At 41.7% G+C, this 20,042-nt stretch overlaps 2 protein-coding genes and 2 long non-coding RNA genes across 10 annotated transcripts in view; 2 read left to right on the top strand and 2 right to left on the bottom strand.

Annotated features, from left to right (window-relative positions):
- UBE3C (ubiquitin protein ligase E3C) overlaps positions 1-7,932 on the top strand; it is a 58,538-nt gene extending 50,606 nt beyond the window's left edge. The window contains exons 20-24 of one of the 2 annotated variants that reach the window (XR_014000750.1): positions 1,294-1,482; positions 1,585-1,651; positions 2,866-2,996; positions 5,966-6,266; positions 7,732-7,932. Coding sequence is in view for 1 of the 2 variants with exons in the window: in XM_081163512.1 (XP_081019638.1) it covers positions 1,294-1,482; positions 1,585-1,651; positions 2,866-2,996; positions 5,966-6,136 (558 nt within the window). In the remaining variant the exon portion in view is untranslated. Of the gene's footprint in view, positions 1-1,293; positions 1,483-1,584; positions 1,652-2,865; positions 2,997-5,965; positions 7,625-7,731 lie in introns of those variants that run through there. The other variant, XM_081163512.1, reaches the window with a different exon arrangement.
- The window catches only part of LOC308569751, a 52,648-nt gene extending 35,023 nt beyond the window's left edge, over positions 1-17,625 (bottom strand). For 2 of the 4 annotated variants that reach the window (XR_014000803.1, XR_014000804.1), the window contains exon 1: positions 15,981-17,624. This is a non-coding gene — a long non-coding RNA (uncharacterized lncRNA). Of the gene's footprint in view, positions 1-15,980 lie in introns of all 4 variants that reach the window. The other 2 variants (XR_014000802.1, XR_014000805.1) reach the window with 2 other exon arrangements.
- Positions 4,528-5,959, bottom strand: LOC308569786. Its single transcript, XR_014000852.1, has 2 exons — positions 5,367-5,959; positions 4,528-5,283 (listed from the first exon to the last, which is right to left on the bottom strand). It is a non-coding gene; the product is annotated as an uncharacterized lncRNA (long non-coding RNA).
- Positions 12,225-20,042, top strand: part of DNAJB6 (DnaJ heat shock protein family (Hsp40) member B6) — a 67,419-nt gene continuing 59,601 nt past the window's right edge. Inside the window, exon 1 of one of the 3 annotated variants that reach the window (XM_081163903.1) lies at positions 12,225-12,433. The gene's annotated coding sequence lies outside the window, so the exon portion shown is untranslated. The remainder of the gene's footprint in view (positions 12,434-20,042) is intronic. The other 2 variants (XM_081163901.1, XM_081163902.1) reach the window with 2 other exon arrangements.

The raw sequence follows: 20,042 nt of genomic DNA, 5'->3' as shown, positions 1-20,042 counted from the left end.
CTAGACCTGAGTGTCAGCAGGGGGGCTTGCCCTGTTTTGCTGCCTGAGGCAGAGCGGGAAGGGGCCATGCCCCAGATAGAGCCTCGCTTACCAGTGCATGGCTTCTGGTGACATCTTGTGAGAGGTCAGTAATATCTTGCTGGAACCTGGATACCACAACCTGGGATTCTGCCATCTTAAGGGTAGACTGGCCCCAAGTGTCACATTAGATTCTGGTGACTGGGAGGTCTAGAACAGGCTTCCTCAACCTCGGCCCTCCAAATGTTTTGAGACTACAATTCCCATCATCCTTGACCACTGGCCCTGCTAGCTGTGGATCTTGGGAGTTGTAGGCCAAAAAAAACACCCGGAGGGCCGAGGTTGAGGAAGCCTGGTTTAGAATGTTCTGAGTACTGTATCCAGTTTCTCTCACACACAGCCCATAATGATTTTCAGCAACAAGGGGGTTGAGCTGTCACTTTGCACCTTGGAATATACCAGGCAAGATCTAGCATGGCTTGGGGATACTCCACCTGGTGCCATTGCTGAGACTTTGCTGTATCCGAGATCTTGGGGCCTATAAAGCACTTCGCTAGCCTGGTTGGGTGACATCCTCAGCCCCACCTTTCATACATGCGCAACGGACCCAGAATGTGCCCACAATGCTTTTTTTGTGGGGGACGATGCATTTTGAATTCAGGAATCTTCTCCAGAATTTTGGCAGAGTAGAACTGATTCATTCCTGGCTCTGCCAAAACTTCACTGACTGGAACTCCTTGCATTTGCTCATGCCTAATTATATATTAAAATATTTGTGGTCAGAATGTTAAGTGTATTCTTGAAATAGTTTGCTTCTGTATTGCAGCTGAATCTCGCTGATAAAGCCTCTTTAGGGGAATGTCTATTTTTTTATTTATTCGTGGAAGAAGTTCTTTTGGGTTTGGGTGTGGTCAAAATGAAAGGAAAAGCGTTTAAAAAGGTATATTGCCGGTTTAAAGACCTGTGAACTATGGCCTGCATAATTTTAAATAGACTTTATAGTTATGCCATCTAGTGGCAGAAGGTGCAACAGAACTCCTGCCTAAATTTAGTTAGTAAGGAAGGACTGGGTTTTTAATTTCAGCTCATATCACACCGTAAATGCCCATCTGCATTGATATTTCTATGTACAAATAATTCATGAGTGATCAACAGTAATATTGGGTGATATATAGGCTGATATGCCACCAGATCGTCATCAAGGATATTAGGATTTAGGAGGAAAAACAGTTCATAAGACTGACATTTATTTCATAGAATATTTTTGTTTTACAGGTGGTTGAACTGAAGCCTGGTGGAAAGGATATTCCTGTCACTAGCGCCAATCGAATCGCATACATCCATCTTGTGGCAGACTACAGGTTAAACAAACAGATCAGGCAGCATTGCCTTGCATTTAGACAGGGTCTTGCCAATGTTGTTAATCTTGAGTGGCTTAGAATGTTTGATCAGCAAGAAATTCAGGTACTGTTGCATAGCTCTGTGGACAAAATAATTTATAATATAAACCTTTGAAAATCCTGCCTGAAACTAAACTATGCACCTATCTTTCCCTATCTGTTCTAGGTTTTGATATCTGGTGCACAGGTTCCTATTAGTCTAGACGACCTTAAAACTTTCACAAACTATTCAGGCAAGTATATTGTAATTCATATGATAAATAAGATAAAATCAAAGGCATGAGCCAGGAAGGTTGAGCCACAATTTTCAATTGAAGAATTAACTGTGTTTAACTTCTCCCCATTTCATGGGTTGCAAATTGGTTCTAAATTTTAGTTGGATCATTTTCCACATCACAGTTTTAAAGAGCAATACTTAAAACAACAGCAACCAGTTACAACTAAGTCCTTTATTGGCTCAGTTTTATATTAGGGAGCTCTTGGATTATGCCCAGTGCCACAAAGAAGACTGAGAACACCAAATATATAATAATGTCATACAAATGTACAGTAATTCATGATGGTCAGAATGCCTAAGAACATCTGCTACAATGAGTTTTTAAATCTACATTAATGCTCTCATAGGACATGAAAGAAAATACTCAAATGTAGTCCATTTTCAGTATATTATCTTGGATTTTAGTGTTTCAAAACCTGTTGCAGTCATTGGTGGGAGACCTTGTCACACTATGTGTGCTGTTTCCCTCCTGCTAATCTGGGTCCAGCCCCATAAATTTAAATATGCATATGTTTAATCAAAAGATAGTGAAGGCAGATAACTTTCCAGCCGGAAACTCTATAATTGAAAGTCCTGCTTGCTGTATTTGGTATTGTACCCTTTCCCCATGGCACTGAGGCTCCCAGCTGGGTCTTCTTTCCCCATATTGGCCTGGCTCAGACTTGCTTAGTCTTGGAGATGGAACTATCCAAGGTGCCTTCTCACTCATGCCTTTGTTTTTCACCATTTCTGCTTAATGTGCAAATATTGCATTGATTGAGCTCTGTTTTAGAATGCTGGGCTGCTTCCGAAATGTGCTGAATCTTACGATGTTGCACATTTATTGAATCCCTGAAAAGGCTAAGATGGAATGGGGCATGCCATTCTGTTGCTCTCAGTACCAATGTATCAGGTGGTTCAGAATATGTTTTTTCTTTTTCCTGGCACATGTGGGCTGTATAATCTGCACACCTGATTTTCTGCAGTGAGTACTGTAAGACGTATGAACAAAAGAAACCAGTAGTGAGGTAACTTGCAGCATGGCTGGCATTAGATGAGATCTGATTGACGCATTTCAATCATTCAGATTTATCAGTGTATCCAGAATGCACTGTAGCTGTCTCCTAATAGTATATCGTAATAGTGCTGTTCAACATTGATACAATTTGTTTTTCTTTTGGAAAATTGTAGGTGGTTATTCTGCAGATCATCCAGTAATCAAAATCTTTTGGAGAGTTGTAGAAAGTTTCACCGATGACGAAAAACGTAAATTGCTCAAGTTTGTGACAAGCTGTTCACGGCCTCCACTCTTGGGGTTTAAGGTATCCGTGTTCCTGAAATTGGCTTAACAGAAGCACAATCTGATTTATTGCAGCCATTCCCATGCTTTAGCACATTAAGAAATAATTGCTCAACAATTTAAGAAAAAAGCACAATAAATAGGAGTACTCAACATTTGCACACAACATTAAGTGCTCATCAAGTGCTTCTGCCTGATTTTTGGGGGGTTCCTCCATGCCACTGATACATGGTAAAGTATTTTCAGGAGACTAGAGGGCATTGAGGGATTTTGTGTTCTTCATTGAGTAACTATTTCTAGACCTTGACATGAGAAATAAGGTTTCACAGATCTCTGGTTATGCTGCCCATCTCTATTTTTGCATTTTCTGTTGTGGCTGGAATTATTTCTTAACTTCTTGATATTGTGAGCTGCTTTGAGTATGGCTTACCATTGGGAATCAGCATACATATACATGACGATGTACAGCTTTGTATTTCTTATACGCCCGTTACAGGGACTGTGCCTATCCAGTAAAATCCTACCACGTAGTACATATTATTTGACATGAGGAGCAGGAAAGATGCTTCCCCCATTTATGGGCAAAGATTCCCAACAGCTGTTACCGCTGTCTGATAATTGTGTAGGCTGATGAATAACTCCTGTCAAATACCAAGAGCTGTTATTGTTTGCCCACCAAGCTCAGGGAAATGTACTGTTACCATGCTGCGCCCAAGCAGCATAGGAGCCCTGAGATAAGTAGCATAATTCAGTGTGACTATTACAAATGCTGTTGCAGTGCTTTTTTGAAGATGAAGAGCACCACGTACTGTAAGTGGTAATTAGTATTTGCAATGAAATAAGTGGATTCATTTAATGAAAAAAAATATATATTGAGGGCAGCAATTAGTACAAAATGTCTTCGGTAATTAATTGTACATAGCTGCATTAAAGTAGAAGATAATTAAATGTTACTGTTAAGAACATAACTTTCTAATAGCCTGGCTTTGAAATCTTGTCCATGCTACATTGTGGAACCTTCACCTTTGCTAAAGTTAGTTCAGACTCATTTAGAAGAATGCAGTATGTCTTGAAGTACTTTTACTTATAAATAGCACAGTCACGACTTGCACTATTTAAAAAAGAAAAAAAAATGGAAGCCTTTACTGCCAGCAGCTTCAGCTCACAATAACATATGCTAAAGCTAATTAAAGTTTAATAAGTTTAATAAATGAGATTGTTACAGACAAAAAAAAAATCATTAAAGTGCAGTTGGAAACTGTTAAGTTCCAATCAGGTCACACGATAAATTGATGATGCTTCTCTCTTCTCTACTATTGCAGATTCCCGTTCCACAGTATTTAATTATTCAACAAATGGTGCCCTTGGCTTGACATTTCAATATAGAACTTCATTTTTAACATTTTTAAAGCTTAAAGTAGGAAAATTCAATTAGCATTTTGAAAGGAACACTAAAAATACAGCATTTTATCTATGACATACATTTTAAGGCCTCCATTTAAACAATAATTTAACTTAAAATCTCATTAACCTTCTGACATGGGGTGTTAGGATTTTTATTTTATTTTTTGCAGTTTCTAAAACCAGACAATCTATTTTCACTCACCAAAGCATTTGATTAAATTAATAAACTCTTGTAGGGAAAAGGAGAGCTTTGGATATAATGTGGAAATGTCTTAGGCACCCCTAGGGGTGGGGTGGGGTGGGAGGAGAGATCTTGTTTTCTAAGAACTGTGGAAAACCTATTTTCTTTTCCTTTCTTGGGGGGGGGGAGGGGTAAAACCATTTTACACCTTGGGAATGTTCTTATTTTGTTAGAGGCAGAGTTGTTAAGTAGCTAGATCAGAGCTTTCCAAACTGTGTGTTGCGACATATTAGCGTGTTGGTTGCAGTGTGTAGGTGTCTCTTGCAAACTCCCTGCACTTCTCCTGGTGCTGGAAAGGATTGTTTTCACCTCTGGTTTGTTAGTAAAACTGAATTACTGTGTCACAAACTGATGCATGTCTAAAAAGTGTGTCACCAACATGAAAAGTTTGAAAAGCTCTGAGCTAGATGAATCGGGAATAGGCAGCATGTCTGTGACCAAAATGTTCCTTCAAAGCACTTTGATACGGTTTGACATTTTTGGGAGTACCAGATAATACTCTCTCTGTGTGTTTGTTTGCGTGTGTGAGAGAGAAAAAAATATTTGATTCCTCAGATGTTAGAAAATGATTACTTTCTGCTGAGAGCTGACCTCTGGACTCCATGCAACAATCTCCCACCCGACCCGCCATGCTCACAATGGTGTAACACCACATACTTTTTCTCTTAAGTGTTCTATTGCTGTAAGAAACAAATGGTTTGAGGATTATTTAAATGTATGTGTAGATAAACACCAAGTGCACATTACAGATTGCTCAGCTTCATAAGACATCTTGATTCCTGATAAACACATGCAAATTAGCTTTTCAGTGAATCAGAGTTAGGTTTTTAACGATAGAATATGTGTTTTGTGGAACAACAGTTGTGTGTTTATTTTTTATCTAAGGGCCAATAATCACATTGCTGTGTTAAGCTTACACAAGAATCTCAATGCTAATCCAGTTTTATTTTGAACAGAGGACTTCCATGCTGTATCAGAAGCTGCTTTTGAAACTCCTCTCGGTTTCAAAACCAGCATTGGCTGCTTTTAAAGAAATTCTGCTTCTTCACCCTTTCTGTGGATCCTGGCCAAAATCTCAAGCTGGCAACTGTCATTCTACAACACTGTTGAATAGTAAAATTATAAAAATGAACTGATGTGGGCAAAGTACCTTGTAGTTGTCCATTTCATATAAAATTCCACAATAGGTTATTGTGACTTCAGAAGCTAATAGTGTATCTCTTAATACATGTTTAGGGGGCTTCTTTAAGGCCACAAGGAAACTTTTATTTGGATTGTTTTTTTCTCCTTGATTGGATGTTTGCTCTAATCCTTGTTTCATCGTTACATCTTTTCTCCTGCCCCAGGAATTGTACCCTGCTTTTTGCATACACAACGGAGGCTCTGATTTAGAGCGACTACCCACTGCCAGTACCTGCATGAATTTATTGAAGCTTCCAGAGTTTTATGATGAGAACCTTATGCGAAGTAAGCTGCTTTATGCCATTGAATGCGCTGCTGGATTTGAGTTAAGCTGAGCTGAGCTACTCTAATGCTCTGTTGAGGAACTAATCAGTGCCTACTTCCATACGCACCACCCACACCAAGCAGATTAAGAGAATCCCACCTAGGTTTCTGCAACTCATCTTTCCTGTCAAATACTCTCAAGTAGGTTTCAGTTTCAGTGCAAGATGTTATTTCTCTGTCATTCATTAAGCATTTAACTGTATCAACGGTATCTTACTCTGATTTCAAAATAATGACGCTGTGTGCAGTTTGGTAGGCTTTCCAAGAAAGAGCATATTTGGGGGCACAGTAACATCATTTTGAAAATAACCAAAGATGAAGCTTTGGCTTTGCGCTGTTCAAATACAGAATAATTCCATAAGCTGGCAATAAAGCAACATACAAAGCAGCCCACGAGGAATAAACAGGGTGATGACTTTGGAGAGGGAAGCAGGCATTTTGCAAGTGGCTCGGAACTGAGAGGCTAAAAGTTCCATTTTTTTCTCTTCAAGCGGCAGAAATTGTTTACAAACCTTTCTGCAACTGCAGTTTGTTGCAACTGGGGGGGGGGATGCATTTTTATTACCGTGGTAGGCATTGAAAGAGAGCGTTTATTTCACTTGTGTGCGTGCGTGTTTTTTCAATACCTTCAGTTATCTGAATGGGCATGCCTGTTCTTCAGTCACTACCTTAACCTGTGTCTTGATTAACTGGACATGTTCTTTCCTTCTTCTGTTCCATTTTCTCCTGTGTGCCTGTAGACTTTTTAATGCGACAGACTTCTTTGGCATATATAATACATACGATAGCTGTGACTTTGGAAAAAGAAATACTTCTAACAACTATTAAAATATATTTGAACCGGAAGCTCCAGGCTTTTAATCTTTTATATCTGAAAGCCTGTGGGTGGGTGTTCACATACCCTCTTTAGCTTTCTCTGTCAGGAATAATTGTGGTTGGTGTAGAAACTGGGCTTTCCTTCGTTATTTGCCATGATTAAACAACTACGAATCCATTTGCTCAGTTAGCAGTTAGCTGCTTGGACACGGGGAAAGGAGTGTATCACTGGACTATGTTTGACTGACAAGGCAAACATTTGTTTCATGTGGTTCAGAAATGGCTATGGCACTGGGTCAACATTTGTCTTCACGTGCAATTCTCACTAAATTATTTTTTTAATAATATAATTAGAACCTTAAATCATTAACGGGCAGAATCAAGTGTGTCCTTTATTGTCAGTTGGAAAAGGCCTGAGAACTTTTACATTGGGGGGCCCTTCCACTTCCGGCCTCCTAGACCGAAAGCTATTTTACTGCTGGGGAAGCTTCTCAATTTCATATTTAATTAGCAGTAAACAGCAATATATTTTAAATGTGCAGAAGAGCTCTTGAGTGATTTTAAGATGTTTACTAGTGTTAGTACAAAAAAAATGTATAATTTCATGATTTGGATAAGAAATGAAGTGTTAAAAATACTATTTGTAGTCACAATGTACAGAAATAAAACAATTGTTTTCTTTTTGGTTTTGTTCTAAGCTGCTTTATTTATGGTAACATTTACAATGCCCTGCCTATTCTGTTCCTGATAGCTGGCTGCCTGTGTTCTTTTTATTTTTATTTTTATGTAGATTATGGAGCTTAACACAGAAGGACTATAGAAACCTTTAACAGGACTGCTGCCTTCTCTAAAAAGCAAAGCCTGGACATTTCCTTTAAAAAAACCACACACCATTATTTATTCTATAATCCAAAGTATTAAATATTTTGAAATTATTTTTTCAACTGAATTAATTTGTTGGATTAAAAGCTGTCATGTTTGTAAGTTGTAAAATGTAAATTAAACTCTTTTTGTATTGAGTCCTAGTATTTCCAGGGTTTTGTTAGTTTTAGGCCACATTATTTTAATGTCTGGTAAGTTACAATTTACTCTTGTTGTGCAAGCATAGGGCAGAGTTTCTAAAATGTTATCAAGGAAGCCAAAACAAGAATGAGGCTGACACTGGCCAAAATCAAATGAGCTATTCTCCGCCCCTTTCTCTTCCATGCCACATTGCAACCATTTTTAAACAAAATGTTTTTGCAGGCGGTCTGCCATGTGCTATAAAGTGCTGCTCTTAGTGCTTTTGGATTGGGAGGAAGTATATTAGCACATATGTGACTTTGTCCAGTATGTTCCTGTCAGCAGGACCTACAGCATAGGTGGTGTAAAATTCCAAGAGCTAAAATCTTAATGACAATTAGCACAATGAAAAAAAGCAGGGAGCAGCAGAGCCTGAAAGGAATACAGTCAGTTCTTTCCAGCCTTGGAAAAAAAAAATGTATTGCAACATCATTCTGCCTGGGAGCTGGCAGTCATATTTATTATGCAACTGACTAGCAAGATACCAACCAATTGTCAGAATCTGTACAGAAATGCCCATGTTGAATTGGTAGGTGAATGCAGCCCCACTTGTCATATAGCTACTGTACATTTCCTAGGGCCTCAGTTCCATCTTTGTATCCCTTGCAATCCTTACCTTAATCCATGGGCCATGTTACTGAGATGTCCACTGAGCCACAGAATTGTGTATGTAAAATATGACCCTAGAAATGGATGAGCCCTGGAATAAGGGGCAGAGTTTAGTTTTGTTCAGAGAGAAACTTTGGAGGGTGGCATCCACGTCACCACAAGCCTTGCACTCAAGCCTTAGCAGTCAACCGTTTTGGCTCCTGAACGCCACAAACCTGGAAGTGAGTGTTCCGGTTTGCGAACGTTCTTTTGGAAGCAGAACGTTCGGTGGGGCTTCTGGGGCTTCCAATTGGCTGCAGAAAGCTCCTACAGCCAGTTGGAAGCTGCGCCTTGGAAGTTGAATGTTTTGGAAGTCGAACAGACTTCTGGAACGGATTATTATAAGGCTGTGGTGGTTCAGAGCCTGTTACCTGACTCACTGAGCCAATTCTACACATACTCTAAATACACGTTACTAAAGGGTTGGTCTGTCTGTAATGGTTATACGCACCTTTTTGCACCCCCACTTGGAGAAGTTTGAGGCCTTGCCATCATTTGCATGAGTGTCAGAAAAATCAAACTCCTTCAAGCCAAAAGATTCCTCCAGAGTGACAGGTAAGTTGTCCATGGCTGACTCCAGCAACTGAGTCTCTTCCCAAGTCTGAAGTGTTTCTATTTACACAAGAAGCTGCTTTATACTAAGTCAAATCGCTGGTCCATCTAGTTCAGTACTGTTTACACCTAACTGGCAGCAGCTCTCCAAGCTTTCACATGGGACATTCCCAGCCCTAACTGGAGGTGCCAGAGAGACCTTCTGTATGCAAAGCAGCTGTACCACTGACCTATGGCCCTTCCTCTTTTTCTTATTGTCATCTGACCTTTTGCATTAAAGATAGCTTGTTGTTGTTTAGTCGTGTCCGACTCTTCGTGACCCCATGGACCAGAGCACGCCAGGCACTTCTGTCTTCCACTGCCTCCCGCAGTTTGATCAAACTCATGCTGGTAGCTTCGAGAACACTATCCAGCCATCTCATCCTCTGTCGTCCCCTTCTCCTTGTGCCCTCCATCCTTCCCAACATCAGGGTCTTTTCCAGGGAGTCTTCTCTTTTCATGAGGTGGCCAAAGTATTGGAGTCTCAGCTTCAGGATCTGTCCTTCCGGTGAGTACTCAGGGCTGATTTCCTTAAGAATGGATAGGTTTGGTCTTCTTGCAGTCCATGGGACTCTCAAGAGTCTCCTCCAGCACCATAATTCAAAAGCATCAATTCTTTGACGATCAGCCTTCTTTATGGTCCAGCTCTCACTTCCATACATCACTACTGGGAAAACCATAGCTTTTACTATGCGGACATTTGTTGGCAAGGTGATGTCTCTACTTTTTAAGATGCTGAAATATAGCTTACACAAATATAAAATCCATGCACCCTGTTATTTGACTAAATAGCTTCAAAACGATTTTAAAATTGCTGTAACTCACCCTGGGACCTGCTGGCGAAGGGTGGGTACAAAACCATCGAATTAATGCTCGTAGCAAATTAAAGCCAAGTCCAAGAACAAAAGTTTCTCCACCCACGCACCTTCTGCCCACTCTCTTCAGCTTGAAGGTTGTCATTTGCTAAGTAAAAAGCTGATGGGCATCTTACTCAGCAACACAACGCAAACTATCACATGGTCATCTGTTTACTCCTAAGTGAGGGAATAGCAGATTATCTGTGACTATTAACCACCTCTCTACCCAATCAGTTGGCCACAGGGCCTGTGCCAGTCCCTTGCTGAAGCCCTGCACGTGCCTTTGGCTTCCAGCCAGATCTTGCAAGAGATCCATGAGATCCCACTGCAACCCAGAAGCTGCGACTATAGCCACTTCTCTGCCAATGGGTGGGAGAGACAGGCATGGAGGTGCCAGATAAGTAAGGAGAGGTGGTGGTGGAGGTGGCAGTTTCCAGCAACATCTTGCAAGAGCCCCCGCAAGATCTTGTGCAGCTCTCGTGAACTCTCCCTGGAAGCCACTGCTGCTCCAGCAGTGCAGATGGGCACTGCCCCTTGGATTCCACTGCCCAAGATGGCTGCTTCAGTCCGCCACACAGATGGGACGGCTGGTCAGCCAGAAGCCTATGAATAGTAAGAGAGCGACAGCTGCTCCTTTAAAATGACGACCAGAAATATTGGGGCAGCAGGGAAGAAAGGTGTCCACTGGCCTCACCTTAAATCAGGACCACAATTCCCATCATCCGTGACCACTGGTCCTGTTAGCTAGGGATGATGGGAGTTTTAGTCCCAAAAACATCTGGAGGGCCACGTTTGGGGATGCCTGCCCTAAATGCTATCTGGGCTTTGCCCAGACCAGGGTTTTTCAAAAGCTTTGGTCCCCAGATGATGTTGGACCACAACTCCCATCATCCCACCCCAGCTATCCGGACCAGTAGTCAGGGATGATGAGAGAGGTAGTCCAACAGCATATGGGGGTCCCAAGGTTGAGAAAGGCTAGAGACGTTGCTCCCGCTCCCCACTCCTGTCCTCTTAATAGCGCAGCGCATCCTCACAGCCGCCAGGGAGCGCCCGCTCGCGCCCGAAATATCCCCCCCTCCCACCTGCGGCAGTAGAACGGGGGGGGGGGGAGGTGGAGACGCCAAAAAGCAGAAGGAGTTATTCTAGAAACTTCCGGAAAGTAATAAACCCCGGCGGAAGTGAGAGCTGAGACTTCCTCCTCTCGCGTTCTCTTCCTTCCCTTTCTCTCCAGGTTTACGGTCACAGAGAAAAGGAAATAGAGAGGTGACCGAATCGCACAGATCGGGAATTTCCGGGTCCACGTTACGGTAAGTCAAGAGCTGCGTTAATAGAAATGAATGTGGAAATTCCAAGATTCGACCATAACTGTGACTGAGCCACAACGTATTCACCCGGAAAGACGGCAGCAAAGAGATTTATTTATTATTTATGATTATTATTTATTTAATTTTTTAAAAAGGTTGGGCAGAGTGGCTTACGACAACCGTCCAGCGATACTTCGAACCTTTTGCAGGCAGGTATTATAACTATCATCATTATTATTTAATATCATCATTTATTCCATGTCTATGATTAAGTTGAGATTCCTGGATTGCAAGAAGTTGAACTAGATGACCCTCGGGGTACCATCCTAATCTACAATTCTATGATTCTATAATTATTTTGTTACCCCCGCCAGATGAGTACATCTGGAGGGGTATAAATTATTATTATTATTGTTGTTGTTGTTGTTGTTGTTGTTGCTGTTGTTGTCATTACCTTCCTTCCGCCCTAAAGGCCCCAGGGCGGGTATACATACACACATACACCTCTCTCTCTGAAAATAATAAAATGTCATAAGCCGGGGCGGGGAGCTTTTTAAATGTGTAAAAGCACATTTTTACATTAAATATGAAATTAAATGAGAGATTAGAACACTGGTAAATCCCTGCTTGCCTTTATTTGGGGGTGGGGTACGCTGCTCCCCAATCAGACATTATATCAAAATTATTTCCGCCGGTCGGGCTGAGTTAGGATGAATGAATGGTGAGGAGGAAATCGAGAACCTTTCGAAACCTTGGATCTTCAGCTATAAGGTATCACTCTTCCATTTCCTACATCTAGGGAAGCGCGCTGGTCTGAGGAGGGAGGAGGAAACAAAACACACAAAAAACCCCACCAACGGCTCTTCCGACGCTTTCAGCGTGTGACGCACTTCCTGTTTGCGGCCCTGAGAGGAGGAGAGGCATCGTCTCCACCGTCACGGTTGCCGCTGCTTTATCAGAAAGCGGGAAGGGACGAGACGGGAGCTGAGCGCTGCAGTCGCCGGCCTTGAAGGAGAAGAAGAGCTCGGAGGTGAGGGAAGCGCTGAGGGCGCGGGGAGCCGAGAGGGGAGGAAGGTGGCGGGTATTGGGGGGGGGAGGAGGAAGGGGGTTGTTCTGAGGGGCGGCGGGGGGGGGGGTTGGTTGGTATCTCCACAGCGGCGTTGGCGCCAGGGGCGCGCGGCCTCCCCCTCCCCTCATACCCTCCTCCGCCTCGCGCTCTCTCCTGATTGGCTGAGGCCCGCTGCAGGGGGTGGGGGAGGGAGAAGGATGGTTATCTCTCGGCTCCTGCTGGGCTTCGCCTTGGCTTCCGATTCCCCCCCTCCCCCACGACCCCCCCCCCCCATACAGACTAGATTTTCTGGGCATTTGTGCCTCCTTCGCCCTCAAAGGTCGCAATGGCCTAGGCGCCTCTTTCTCCTTCCTTTGTCTGGTCTACCTCTTCTCCAGCCCCACCCCCACCGATCTGTTTCTAACCCCCCCCCCTCCGTCCTGGGGTTGCCACCCCCGTGAAACTCCATGGGGTGTGTGTGTGGGAGTGGGTGCCCCCCCCCTGTAGCGCCTTCCGTGAAACGAATCAAAACAAAGCGCAAAAAAGGGTCTCGTGGAGTGGGGGCGCCCCATAGGAACGCGTGGCGAGTCTTGTCTGGGTTTCGGAGCGATTTCAGTCGTTCGAGGGCTTCAAGCTTTAGTGGAGGCCCAACTTCTAAAAACGTTTATTTTTCCCGTCCGAAACAAACGCTTAAAAATTCAAAGTAGATCATATTTGTTGTACATGCAAAGAGGGGGCGATAAGATTTTCATTGGCTACATGCAGCCTATTTCATCTGCGGTCCACGAAAGCTTATCGTGCGATAAGTGAAGGCAGCGTAACGCTTTTAATTTTATTTTTCCGTTTGCATTTTTGCTGTGTAGTAGGCTAACATGGCTTGTTCTTTGGAATGGTATTGCTGTTAGCGATTTGTTTTCTGTGGCAATTGCCTGTTTTGTCTCTTTTTAAAATTCTTCTTGGTTTTACACAATGCTTTGCAATTACAAGAAGCCTTCCTGGTTTTTTGTAGATTGTTTTTTAACGGCTCTGTGCAAATGTTATCACTATTAAAAAATAAATAAATAAATAGAATCCTTGGTTTGTTTCGAAATTGCTCAGTGAACAAACTGAGCTGAGGTCAGAAACTGCCATTTGAAAACTATTAGCAGGAATAGGCTAATGGTGCTTTGCATGTTTACTTGGATGCGACTCCTGTTGAATATGGTTGGCATTGCAGTCTAGAAGATGTAGAAAGAATACTGTAGTCTTTAACTGGCAGCTGTTAAATTGCTTTCGGGGGAGGGAAACTTTTGAAAGTTGGAATCTTAAGATTTAAAAGTTAAGTAGATGAATGCTTTGTATATCTGTTAAAGCATAACTAATAATACTTGCTTGACAAATTTTAGATAAAAGCATTTCGAAAATAAAATAAAAAGAGTAGCAGTGTAACTTTTAAAGGACAGTAAATCTCAAGCAAACAGTCCCTTGGTTGGTTACTTGATTCAAATGAAACTTTGGAGGTTGTGTAGAGATGATATATACAAATATATGGCTACCTTGGATTTTGTAAAACTAGTGCTGGGTCCAGTATTTCATATCTGGCCCGGCTTTTTGTCAGGAGTGGGTTAATAAAATACCCAAAGTTCACATATTAAATTGTTGATTTTGTTCAGCCTTGTGTAAGCTGCCCTAAGTAAGCCTTATTTGAAGAGCAGGAGATAATAAATTACTGAAAATACGTGTTACTTGCTTGAAGTGAGTGACTTAATAGCAAGACTAGACTGGAGGCAATTTATGTGGTACCTCTGCTGATCTTTTGGGCATCTGGGATTTTCCGTGTTTCTTTAGAAATTTCTAGACTCATAATGAAGGAGATTAAGTAGCTAGGGGAAGGATAGTAAAGTAAAGTGATGATACATTCTAACACTACAATTTTATTTATTCTTTACAAAGCATAAATTCTATTATTCATTAAATACCTTTTGCTGTTATTCTGTGAACCACCCTGAGATCTACAGGTGAAGGGGCAGTGTACAAATTTAATTAATGTTAATAACACATTAGATTATAAATGGAAACTCATTTTTTTCTTCAGTGTGTAATTATTCATTTAATCTTAAAGGTCCAAGTAGGAGGAAGACACACTATATTTGTCCTACAGTTCATTTGTATTCCACAGGAATATTGTCTTAAAGCTAAATTTTAGAATTTAAAAATGATGGTTAAATGTATATACCATGGTTGAATTTCCATTGGCAGATTAAGATGGCTGGACTTTAGGATTAACTAAAAGCCAAATGCTACATTAGTTTGCATTATTTTCTGTATTTCTATTTTTTTCTTCACTAAGCTAAAGCTTACTCACCTTTTAGTCTATATTTCTGAATAATTTGGTCCTGGGAGTGAACTTAAGAAGCTGTTTAGTTCAAAATCAGGCCATTGGTCCATAACCATCTGTTTCCATATCACTGTTCTCACAGTGGTTGTCCTATGCCTTTTCAAATATTGCTTCTTTGGTCCTTTTTAAATGTGGGTTAAACCACAGAGCCTAGGGCTTGCCGATCAGATGGTCGGCGGTTTGAATCCCCGTGATGGGGTGAGCTCCCGTTGCTTGGTCCCTGCTCCTGCCAACCTAGCAGTTCAAAAGCACGTCAAAGTGCAAGTAGATCAATAGGTACCGCTCCGGCGGGAAGGTAAATGGCGTTTCTGTGTGCTGCTCTGGTTCACCAGAAGCGGCTTAGTCATGCTGGCCACATGGCTGGCTCCCTCAGCCAGTAAAGCGAGATGAGCGCCGCAACCCCAGAGTCGGTCACGACTGGACCTAATGGTCAGGGGTCCCTTTATCTTTACCTTACTGAACCATTTATTTGCAAAGCATATGGTTAAGCAGACATCACTATACCTGCTAGTCAAACCAGACTGAGCAAGAAGAGAGAAGTTGGCCTTGTTATAGGATCATTTGCATCCTCAAGGAAGTATTTAGGACAAGAATCATTCAGGAGATAATTAGAAGCTTAAAGCTCAAAGGTCAAGATTAGAAAAAAGGTTGGGTAGAGCAGTGTTTCCCAACCACTGTTCCGCGGCACACTAGTGTGCCGCGAGATGTTGCCTGGTGTGCCGCGAGATGTTGCCTGGAGGGAGGCGGGCGAGTCGGGCGGCGAGAGGCGGGGCGGCGGCGGCGAGGAGAGGCCGCCCAGCGCGGGGCTCTCGCGGCTCTCATTCCCTGCCCCTGCCAAAGCTCACCCAGCCAAGCTGCGCTCTCCTTCCTGCCTCGCTTTGCTGCCTCCTCCCCCCCCCACCCCCAAAGCTTGGAGGTTCCCCGGCAAGGGGGAGGGGAAAAAATTGAAACTTACACTTTCGTGCGTCCCTCCCGGCGTGACGCTGCGCGCTGACGTCACGGGGCTGTAATGGTGGTGTGCCTCGAGATTTTTTTCATCAAACAAGTGTGCCTTTGCCCAAAAAAGGTTGGGAAACACTGGGGTAGAGCATCAGCAGCACATAGGAGTATTCTTAGGGTTTTCAAAAATTCCCAGTAGAGTGCTAGTCTCACCTTTATGCAAGGATTTCAGCATCAGGCTTATCCGATGTAGTGTGCGAAAAGGCTGTTCAGGGAGAGCTTCCCTTGTGATGAGGAAAATTACACAGGAGGCTGTGATGAGACCAAGAGCAAGTAACCTGTTGCCCAGCAACTATTATCTCAACACACAATCAGTAGAAAGGCTGTTAGCCAAAGAACTCTTTATATTTCAGTTTACCCAGTAAAGTTATATATTCATTCAGACAGAAACAGAGTTGTGGCCATCTTAACTTTACTCATTCCAGTACTGTAGCTGAGTTCAAAATACACTAGACTATCAAAAACATTTATGACTCTGGTAAAGACCTGGATTAACGTAGTGTAAGCACTACCTTTTAAGTGGAGCTTTAATTGCTTTTCATATTGAGGCCTAGAATATTTTTGAAACCTGGAAATTGTGGAGCAGGATTACAACTTCTTATTTTTTATTGCGAGCCCTCCTGTGCAAAAGGATCACTTTCACCACCCCTCTTTAGCAGAGTATTTGCCGTACAATTTGGATTGTTGGCAGTTAGCTAGTTTTTAAAATTAAGTTCATTCAAAGTAACTTATTATAAACTGGAATAGCTAGAAGACCACTTGATCAAAAACTCAATAGAGCCATTATATATTATGAATTTTAGAAACATCTATCCTGCCCCCCCCCCAAAGCAGAACTATATCTTCATAAGAAGAAAAAGCTTTTAAGTTGAATTCCAGATTAAGGCTTCTTCACCTTTCTGATGTCTACTTCATTACAATTTCTGCTCGCTCCCCCCCTCGTCACATGCCACTTCATGTTTAACACCCTTTCTTCAAGGATGGCATCTTTATAAATTAAGCAAGACATATTTAAGCAAAACATCAAAAATATACCTTGCATTATGCTGTACCAAATACTATATTAGTACACCTATAAGGAAGATGCAGGAGAGTTTTAGCTAGTGCTAGAAACTTGCTTGGTACAGATGTCTTATTAATCAGGCATGGCTCTTAACATTCAGTCATTATGGTCCCCAGTTTATATTTATGTGCTGCTGTGAGGTGCAAGATTTTTATTTTATATTTACTTGTGAAACTTTTAGATTGTTGCAAACCATTTAGGCGTCTTGAAGTATGTTGTCATTAAAATATAACGTGCTTCATGTTGCTTGCAAAGTCATTGTGATTGGGAATGATCTCTGTTCTGCAGATGCCTTAAAAGGTTAACTGAAGTTTCTGTTTCCAATATGTAATTCTGTAATATCAGAAGATTGTTTACTGAAGAGTTTAGATGCAAGATGAATTCAGTTGACACATTTGCATTAATAAGTGACAAAATAATTTGTAAGGTTGTTTCATTTGATGCTCATTAAAAGGGCTTCCATGTTGTTTGTGGAGACATGGTCTATTAATAGTTGAACAGTGTTGATAAAAATAGGATAGCCTTTAATGTCTTTTTTGTAGTACTGGATATTTTTGTTTTAGAAACTCTTAAACATAGAAATTAAACAGTCCAAACTGAAAATTTATTCAGCCTGACATCATTCTTGCTCTCATTTCTGGTGTGATGATGGTAAGTCACCCAACAACTACAAGTTTCTATTCCAGGCATAGGCAAACTTGGGCCTCCAGATGTTTTGGGACTACAACTCCCATCATCCCTAGCTAACATGACCAATGATCAGGGATGATGGGAGTTGTAGTCCCAAAACATCTGGAGGGCTGAGTTTGCCTATGCCAATTCTATTCACTACAAAATGCTGGTACAATGGTACCTCTACTAATGAACGCGTGCCGTTCGCACCCCAAAAAGTCCGTAAGTAGAGCGCCACTACTGTGTGTGCCTGAAGCCCGATAGAGCGCTTCTGCGCATGCACGCAGATCGCTTCTGTGCGTGCGGCGAACCCGGAAGTAAACATAACCTGAAAAGCCGCAACATGAAGCAAATGTAACATGAGGTATGACTGTATCTGCCATTTATAATCCACTGTGGGTGATTGATATCACCATATATCTGAATTGCCCTTGTTTGCCTTCAGAAAACAGTTTTGTTTATTTGCCAAAATCTTTCTAATCCATCCTGTATCGGTTGATCTCAGGACAGGATAGATCAGTTAAAACAATCCCTAAATACTGACATACCACCCAAGATTCACAGCTGGAAGTCAGAGAAGCAAACTGCAGTAGACCAGTGGTGATTCTTAAAACATTATAATCGTACTTTGCACAAAATGTTAAATGCTGAACACCAGCAGCCAGCATAAGCAGTCTGTATACCAATCCGCCCTCAACACAGCCAGTTTCTAACTTTGTGCTGAAGTATAGCTAGTGTTAGCATCAGCAAGGTGCTCCACAACAAGGAGGACCACAGAGGAAAAAGGCTGTCTTTTGCATTTCTGCCTAATAGGCCTGTGCAATATATCAATATACTGCTTAAAAAGGATATTTAGAGAAAATTGTGAAATCCGTTTTTAAAAAAAGGACCTGGCAGTTTATTGTGAATCAAGGATGGTATTGGAAAAGCTGGGGGAAACCTATGGTTTGTCCTGTGCAGCCCTTGCTAATTCCGCCCAAGCTCCTCCCTGCCTCCTGAATATCTAAAAGTGTGACACTAAATTGGCTTTTTTGTTTGTTTGTTTAGTAATGTAGTTAATTTTTAAGGGAGCATTCTCTCACCTTACCTTTGATATCTCTGCTGCTGATTACTTCAACAGCATTTATTTTAGAGAAAATGTGCTAATTTAAACATTATTGGTACAGTACTATAACGTAACAGTTGTAACAATATGCTACAGATAAAAGAACATTTTATCAGCTTTAAAGTTAGACCCATAAGTAGTAGAAGTTGCCGTGGCATTACCATGTTCACCTCTACATAGCTCCTACCTTATTTCAGATACTGTGATAAATCAAAATATTGCAATGTGTAGCTGGTGATATATCGTGATGTTAAAAATCACATATCGCCCAGCCCAACTACTTAATACACAGTTCCCTGAGGCAGGACACAGAGAAGTTCCTCACATCACATCTTACTTCTGGATTTAATGACTAAGTAATATTTTTTAATGGTTGGAATTAGTGCACTTTAATTAGTGGTACAAAAAGAGGGGCTTGTCATTAACCCCTGCTGTTCCGTTTTTATCCAAATGAACTTAGAAATTGCTAGGTATTGAAGGAGATGCACAGTCTTCTATCACTTGCACAGTAGTGAAGAAGGGAAGAAAGAGCAGCATAATGTGCCTTGCTGTTTCTAATTTTATTGAAACATTTGTAAAAATGGGAGAAGACTGCTTTCTTCTCAGACCACTTTCTCACTGTTAAATGTTGTTTTGCTGGAAAGGCCCCTATTTTCAGTTGGGCCTTTCTTCATATCCAGTTATTTGCTCCATATGTAGCCTCAGTTCTGGATGATGAAGTTAATCTATAACAATCGTGTTTTTATTGAGGTTCCTGAACTTTCTTTTCAAGACCCCTTGAATTATTCGAAGCACATAGCAGATGAAATAATTTACCTGGATTTCCAATAAGGCATGTGGCTAGTGCAGTATTGTCTCGCTTTGTTGGGCCATAAACTTCAACATGCCAACTTGCCATCAACTGTCATCTATCAGCAGTCATTCATTTGGCTGCTGTAGAGAGAGAGAGGAGGAGGAAAGTAGGGTCCACTCCATTTGCTTGCCTGAGAGACTGGTTCTATTTGGTTCCTATCTCTGAATTGTTTATATTCAATCTATTTATAAAAACATTGTAACTTTTAAGAGCTGACACATGAGTTTGCTATTTTGCTTCTCCCCTCCATGCTGTTTTCCTTTTGTTCCAAGGTTTTTAGATTAGAGGCTGCAGGCAGGGACTGTCTAGTTAATCTTACTATTTAAACCAATCTGAGAGTCTTTTTCAGCTGACTAGCATGGTAACAATGTCTTAAACAAATTCCTCCCCTTTCTCCCTCAAGTCCATTGGCAAGTAGCGGGTTTAGAACAGTGTTTCCCAAACCTGGGTCTCTAGTTGTTTCTGGACTACGATTCCCATCATCCCTGACCATTGGTCCTGCTGGCTAGGGATGATGGGAGT

This window comes from Podarcis bocagei, assembly GCF_964188305.1.
Source record: "Podarcis bocagei genome assembly, chromosome: 12".
Taxonomy (NCBI): domain Eukaryota; kingdom Metazoa; phylum Chordata; class Lepidosauria; order Squamata; family Lacertidae; genus Podarcis; species Podarcis bocagei.
This window is presented reverse-complemented; position numbering and strand designations above follow the sequence as displayed.